Source organism: Castanea sativa, chromosome 1 (assembly GCF_040712315.1).
Source record: "Castanea sativa cultivar Marrone di Chiusa Pesio chromosome 1, ASM4071231v1".
Classification (NCBI taxonomy): Eukaryota; Viridiplantae; Streptophyta; class Magnoliopsida; order Fagales; family Fagaceae; genus Castanea; species Castanea sativa.
The window spans coordinates 41,375,104-41,382,529 of NC_134013.1; the positions used below are offsets into that span (position 1 = coordinate 41,375,104).

The following is a 7,426-nucleotide window of genomic DNA, read 5'->3' on the forward strand; positions in this document are numbered from 1 at the left end:
TGATAGTTGGAAACCAGTGCAAAGGGGACTAGGGGCCTAGTGTAGTGGTGGCCGTTTGTGAGAGGGACCCATTTCTTTTTACATTTCAAAAAAGAAATATTGCTGTTGGATTTGAAATTTCTTGAGAGGGATGAAAAAGGACTGTGTGACCCTTTGACATCTCTCTCTCATATTTATTTATTAATTTTTTTTATAAAGATTTTAACTCTTTTCTTGAAACTGGAAGAGGCTCCTTTATATCATCTCAAGTCTCAAACTTCAACATGTCATAACACTGTTCTCTTCACTCTCCTTCTCTCTTCGTCCTTCTCCTTTTGTGTAACTTTTTTTTTCTTTGAAGCTTCTTGTGTTACCTTTAACCTTTATAGACTCTTACTCTAATACATATATACTAGTTCTGTAGCTCAAGAGCTACTGTACAAAGTTGTTGGTTTTAAAGGATGAGTGCTTCAAAGTTCATTAAATGTGTCACAGTTGGAGATGGAGCTGTTGGGAAGACCTGTATGCTCATTTGTTATACTAGCAACAAATTCCCCACTGTAAGTCTTTCTAGTTTTAAAACCCATCTGAAAAAGCCTTTTACTTTTCTTGTTTTTTGTTCCATTTATGGACATTCATGAGATTTCTGCTTGTGGGTTTTCTCCTCCTGAGCTGGTCCTCAACATGTACTGTAAATTAGTTAACCAAAGCATTTATTTGTTGTAAAATGCATATCTTCTCTTTGATTAGGATATATTTACTTGTCCAGCAAAAGTTTTATATATATATATATATATATATATATATATATATATATATATATATATATATATTGTTTGTCCAGCAAAAGTTCTAGTTTGAAACTGGGTGTGTATTATATGAGCAAGCACTAGGCTAAAATGGTCTCTCCCTGTCTCTAAGTTTGTGTGATATTCTTTGGCAGGATTATATACCCACAGTGTTTGACAACTTCAGCGCCAATGTTGCTGTGGATGGGAGCATTGTCAACTTAGGACTATGGGATACTGCAGGTACTAGGTTTCCCCATACACAAACTTCTTCTATGATTCTCTCTCTCTCTTCTTTTATTACCTTGTTTTGGAATGAGGATCTATCATGCAACTATGTTCCTATTGCTTGCTTTAGTTGATGTTTAGGATTTTGGTTTAGTGACTTAATTCTTGACACTCTTTTCTCTTTGGTTTAAAGGTCAGGAAGATTATAGCAGGTTAAGGCCACTGAGTTACAGAGGTGCAGATATATTTGTCTTAGGTTTCTCATTAATCAGTAGGGCAAGCTATGAAAATATTCTTAAGAAGGTACTGATTTTAATGCATACCCCTTTATCACTTTAGCCATTCTCACTTTTTCTCTTTTCCCTTTACTTCTGTTGTCTCTAATTTGGACGGTGTTTGAAAAAGTGGATCATATTTCCCCTTTATACTAAAGCCTATGGAGTTGTTTGCCTTTTTCCCTTTCATTTGCATATATGTTGTACCCTTCAAATTTGCTTTCAATGGTCTTTGGGGTTAGTGATAATGGACGATCGTCAATGAGTATGGTGCTTTTGTTTCTTGATCAGCTGGAGAAAATTTAGTATAGCACTAACTGAAGTTGTCAATTTGGTGCTTTTTTCCTTTCTTCTCAGTGGATGCCAGAACTTCGTCGATTTGCTCCCAATGTTCCAATCGTTCTTGTTGGAACTAAGTTAGGTAGGCAACAACTTCACAAACTTGCATACTGAGCATACTTTATGTCATTGTGCCGAGATTTTGTGGATAACACTGAGTTAATTATGTTTATCTATTTTAGATCTTCGCGAGGACAGTAGGTATTTAGCTGATCGTATGGGATCTAATGTCATAACATCTGCTCAGGTAAGCATTGTTTATTTTCCTCAATAATTTTATACTCAGAAAACATCTGCTTGGCTTGATGAAATTTGCGCATTCGCATGTAACAAACAGGGAGAGGAACTAAGAAAACAAATTGGTGCAGCAGCTTATATAGAGTGCAGCTCTAAGACTCAACAGGTAGATTGTTTGATCCATTTCCTGTGCTTTCTAAACAGTTTTCTTATAAAATAAAAAATAAAAAACTGTTTGATTAATTCCACTAATGGACAATGACTTGCATTTAATCTTTTAGAATGTCAAAGCTGTATTTGATACTGCAATTAAGGTTGTTCTTCAACCTCCGAGGAGGAAGGAGATGGCAAGGAAGAAAATGCGCAGAAGGTCTGGCTGCGGAATTGTGTGAGTACAGATTTTTCCCCTTTGGTGGTTTTTGTTGTTCCAAGTGTATTACTCTCTTAAATTAAGAGAGATATAGTAGGTTCTAATTGCCCATAGGTAGTTTCTTTAATTGTTTAGTAGCTATTACATTAATCTTTTACTTGAGAGTTATCCTATTGGTGTGACTACTGTTAAGAAATCCACAGTGGTAAGGTTTGAGTTTGGTTGTGGTTTTAAGATAGTGGGTTGGATGCTTTAACATGATATCAGGGTCTGGTTTGTTTCTTCTCAATCTCCAAACGCTAGGCCTGTTTGCCTTTGTTTTGATTCTTTTGGATTAATGGGTCAATTTGTTTCAATTCCAGTTTAGAGGATGTATCGGAATCTCATATTCATATATTTTGGGTTTAAATAAGAATATACTATAAGATGTTGAATAATTTTATGGAAGTATATCCTCTTTAACTAATCATGAAGGTTTTATACTTCTTTAAGGAGCGATGTTACTTAGGAAACTCTCCATAATTAGGTTCATGTAAAGTTTAAATGTATTTTCTATCATAATAATGGGATTCAGAAATGAATCATCTCCTTTACACACGCAAATTCCTTTTGACTCATCATTAGAACATAATGTTTTTTTCTTGGTATATCATTACTATTGAAGGGCTGTGCTTCTGTCTATTAAACATACGTGTTCTTATAACTGCAGGACTATTGTCTGTGGAGGCTGTACTGCCTAGTCAATGCTGAAGCTGCTATGGATAATAAGTGCCCACCTTTGACCGGGATTGTTGTTTTGCACATGCTTTTTGGTGCTGATTCCTGACAGCCATTTACATATAATTGGCTAATGTGTGTACTTAAGTTGCAGTAACATAGTTTGAACTAAGAAATTTTTAGCTTCTTTCACAAATTGGGCAAACGAGAATGGGGGGAATTGTTCATTCTCTCATGTATTGCTCCTATGTAAATTACGCTCTGTGGTGGTTGTTTAAAGTGAATGCTGCTTGCTATGTACTAAAAATTACTCATGAAATTGTCAATCATTTTGTAGCAGAAGAAATTTTTTGTTCCCTTTGAAAATGGCATGTATGGTTCTTACCTTTGTCTGCCCATGGACATGTTTATGGTGTTGGATACATTTCAACAATTTGCTTTTGTAATTAAGCAAACAGGAACATATACAAATCTAATTATAAGCAATAACATAAATAGATGTGATAGACTAAAATATAAAATAAATACTATACATACACATATGTACATATTGGAAAAAATTTGGTTTTGTATCTCATACAAAACACATAGCGGAAGCAACAAACAATGATCTATTTCATTCATGATTGATAATATGCACTATGTAAATATCAGAATTTAAGAACAAAATAGCGTACCTTGGTGTGGAGAAATTCAAAACAAAGATTAGAAGCACTTGGGAATACTTTTAATCTTCACTTCAATTCCACTTTACGCCCAAGATGTGTGGTCTCTCAATCAATTTTCAAAGGGAGAATGAAAGTGTCTCACTCTCACATGCACATCGTTTCTTAGATACACTTTTAAAAATTATGTATGTTTCTCCCTTTATAACTAACTGATTATCTTATTGGGCATTTCCAATTGGGCTTTAGTGTGTGGCTTGGAGTGGGACCAAAAAGGGACCAATGGGCCTTGGGTTTTTTCGTTAACTCTTGACAAGTTCAAAGTTACCATTAATTATATTTAATACCACTATATAAATATAATTGCACTCTAAGCCTTATTAATAAATTATATTCCAATACTTTATTATACATGCAACCCCTTCATAAAATATTCGTAATAACACAAAATCATGAATATAGACTGCCACTATGTAAATTACTACATCTTATCCTTGAGTACCCGATTTAATCCTTTAAAGTTATTCATTATATATTTATGAAATCCAATTTCATAAATATATACTTTAGTAATTTCTTACCAAAGTGGTTAGGCCTAACTCTCTGAATAACTGAACCCATTAAACTTATCTCCAGGGAATATTTTATATCTCCATCAAGAGACTATGAATTCCATCTTGAGAATATATGTTCCATCAACACTAAATATGGTTACCCAACATACTGAGGTTTTGACCGTTACTTTAGATCTCACTCCTAATATATCAAAACAACCTATACCTTATGATCAGGTTCATTATTCTCTTAGGATTAAGAGTTCATGCAAATAGAAGTCGTGAGATTTATTATTCATTTGACAGTCGTTAAGAAAATAATAAATCTCACAGCAGTCCAGTTCAATATGTCTTAACTCTTAAAACATATCAACATATCAACTAGAAGTCTCCACTTCCATGATCAAGACAAATCATCTTAATTGATACGTTATAGTCTTCGCAAATGAAATGCCAAATTTCATCACCGACTACGAACTATAAATTCTGAGTGTACAAAGAACTTGTGATTATATCTTCTGTGATTAAATCACATAAATCACATACTATGCATCTCATGGACTATATGATAATGTTCAAATATTCATGTTACCATTATTTTAGATAAAAATAAAACAACTTTATTAAACACAACATTAAGTCATACATAATGTCATACATAGCATTATACAATAGGATTTAAGGGCATACGTCCTAACAATCTCCCACTTGCCCTAAAGACTATTGTGCACTAATCTAACTCCCATTCCTTCAAAATATGACTCGAAAGTCCTTTGAGGCAAAACTTAGGTAAAAGGATCTGCTAGATTATTTGCACTTTCAATCTTTGCTACCACAACATCTCCACGAGCAACAATGTCTCGAATGATGTGTTACTTCCTCTCAATGTGTTTTCCTTTCTTGTGATTCCTTGGATCTTTGGATTGTGCAACCGCTCCACTATTGTCGCAAAACAATGTGATGGGAACTTGCTCCATTCTCATAAAACCAAGATCAGAAAGGTATTTCTTGAGCCAAACAGCTTTTTTTGCTGCTTCACAAGCAGCAACGTACTCAGCTTCCATGGTGGAGTCCACAATACAAGATTGCTTAACACTCCTCCAAGTTATGGCTTCACCTCCCAAGGTGAAAACACATCCTGAAGTGGATTTTTTGAAATCTAGATCCGATTGAAAATCTGAATCTGTATAGCCAATGGGAATCAAATCCTCACACCGGTAAACAAGCATATAATCTCTCGTTCTCCTGAGATACTTGAGAATATGCTTTACAGCTTGCTAATGTTTTGGTCCTGGATTTCAATATTGGCTGACCATGCCAACTGAATAACAGATATCTGGTCTAGTACAAAGTATGGCATACATGAGACTTCCCACGGCAGAAGCATAAGGAACTTGTCTCATCATATTTTCTTCCTCTTGAGTCTTAGACCTTTGGTCATCAGACAAAGGAACTCCATGTCTAAAAGGAAGCAATCTTTTCTTGGAGTTTTGCATGCTAAACTGTTCTAGGACCTTATCTATATATCCAGCTTGTGATAAGCCTAACATCTTATTCTTGCGATCTTGCCAAAGCTTGATCCCTAGAATAAAGTTAGCCTCACCCAAGTCCTTCATATCAAATTGGCTTGACAACCAAACTTTAATCGATGACATTACCCCTACATCATTCCCAATAAGTAGAATATCATCAACATAAAGCACTAGGAACATTACTACTTTGTCTCGATGTCTTTTGTACACACATGGTTCATCAAGATTTTGTTCAAAACCAAAAGACTTGATTGCTTGATCAAATCTGATGTTCCATGACCTAGATGCTTGCTTAAGTCCATAAATAGACTTTTTCAACTTGCATACCATATGCTCTTGGTTCTTTGCTATAAAACCTTCCGGTTGCAACCTGTATATTTCTTCTTCAAGATTGCCATTAAGAAATGCAGTCTTGACATCCATTTGCCAAATCTCATAATCATAATGAGCAGCAATGGATAAGAGAATTCTGATAGATTTAAGCATGGCTACTAGCGAAAAAGTTTCATCATAATCAATACATTCTTTTTGTGTATACCCTTTCGCCACTAGTCTTGCTTTAAAGGTTTTAACATTTCCATCTATCCCTCTCTTCGTCTTGTAAACCCTTTTGAATCAACAGGTTTAATGCCGTTAGACGCCTCTACAAGATCCCATACATGATTGGAATATATAGAATCCAATTCAGATTTTATAGCTGGGCCCAATGATGTGCATCTATATCATTCATTGCCTCCTCATAAGTGTAGGGATCCGATTCAGCCTCTTCTGAGATAGCTTCATAAGTTTCTCCCAAACCTACAAATCTTATAGGAGGCCGAACAATTCTCCTACTACGACGAGGCACCTGTGTACTAGACATCTCATGAGTAGTATCTTGTGGTGTATCTAATACAGCCACATCATCCCTAATTTCATCAATTGGTTGTTCAACTATAGGTTCATTCATTTCAGCCAAGACAACTCTACTTCTAGGAGTAAAATTATTCATATAGTCATTTTCCAAGAATTTGGCATTTGTGCTAACAAACACTTTATTATCCTTATGACCATAGAATAAACCTCCAATTGTTCCTTTTGGATACCCTACAAAAAATACCACTTCTGTTTTAGACTGTAACTTGTCAGACTTTCCTTTCAACACATGTGCTGGACAATCCCAAATGTGGAGATGTTCATACTAGGCTTACGCTCATTCCACAACTCTACAGGTGTTTTAGGAACAGACTTCGAAGGTACTAAATTCAGAAGATACATTGCAATATTTAAGGCATATCCCCAAAAAGAAACTGGTAGAGTCGAATAACTCAACATGGACCTAACCATATCTAAAAGAGTCCTATTCCTTCTTTATGCTGCACCATTTTGTTGTGGAGTTCCAGGTGCAGTCAACTGGGATATAATCCCATTTTCAGTTAAGTAATCCTTGAAGTCACCAAGAAGGTGTTCGCCACCTCGATCAGATTGAATGACCTTTAAATCACATAAATCACATACTATGCATTTCATGGACTATATGATAATGTCCAAATATTCATGTTACCATTTAGATAAAAATAAAACAACTTTATTAAACACAACATTAAGTCATACATAGCATCATACAATAGGATTTAAGGGCACACATCCTAACAATGCATACAAGAAATCTGCAAGACTCACAAACCAAATGTGTGAAGGATAAATGATATAGATCAAGTTATGTGTTTGACACAATTTTCTTAAAGTAGATTTCGCTTTTC

The 7,426-nt window shown here is 35.0% G+C and overlaps 1 protein-coding gene across 1 annotated transcript; it reads left to right on the forward strand.

Annotated features, from left to right (window-relative positions):
• The first annotated feature begins 221 nt into the window (after window positions 1–221).
• LOC142642377 (rac-like GTP-binding protein ARAC7) lies at window positions 222–3,299 on the forward strand. The gene is made up of 8 exons (XM_075816731.1): window positions 222–539; window positions 923–1,010; window positions 1,189–1,298; window positions 1,628–1,691; window positions 1,792–1,856; window positions 1,947–2,012; window positions 2,128–2,234; window positions 2,926–3,299. Exons 1-8 carry the CDS (start codon window positions 441–443, stop codon window positions 2,954–2,956), a joined length of 630 nt encoding a protein of 209 aa, XP_075672846.1. The 5' UTR covers window positions 222–440; the 3' UTR covers window positions 2,957–3,299.
• Window positions 3,300–7,426: the final 4,127 nt, after the last annotated feature.

Coding starts and splice junctions, on each gene's coding strand:
- LOC142642377 (XM_075816731.1), top strand. CDS start 441: ATGAGTGCTTCAAAGTTCATTAAATGTGTCACAGTTGGAGATGGAGCT. Junction 1,299..1,627: donor ATGAAAATATTCTTAAGAAG/GTACTGATTTTA, acceptor CTTTCTTCTCAG/TGGATGCCAGAACTTCGTCG. Junction 1,857..1,946: donor ATGTCATAACATCTGCTCAG/GTAAGCATTGTT, acceptor TGTAACAAACAG/GGAGAGGAACTAAGAAAACA.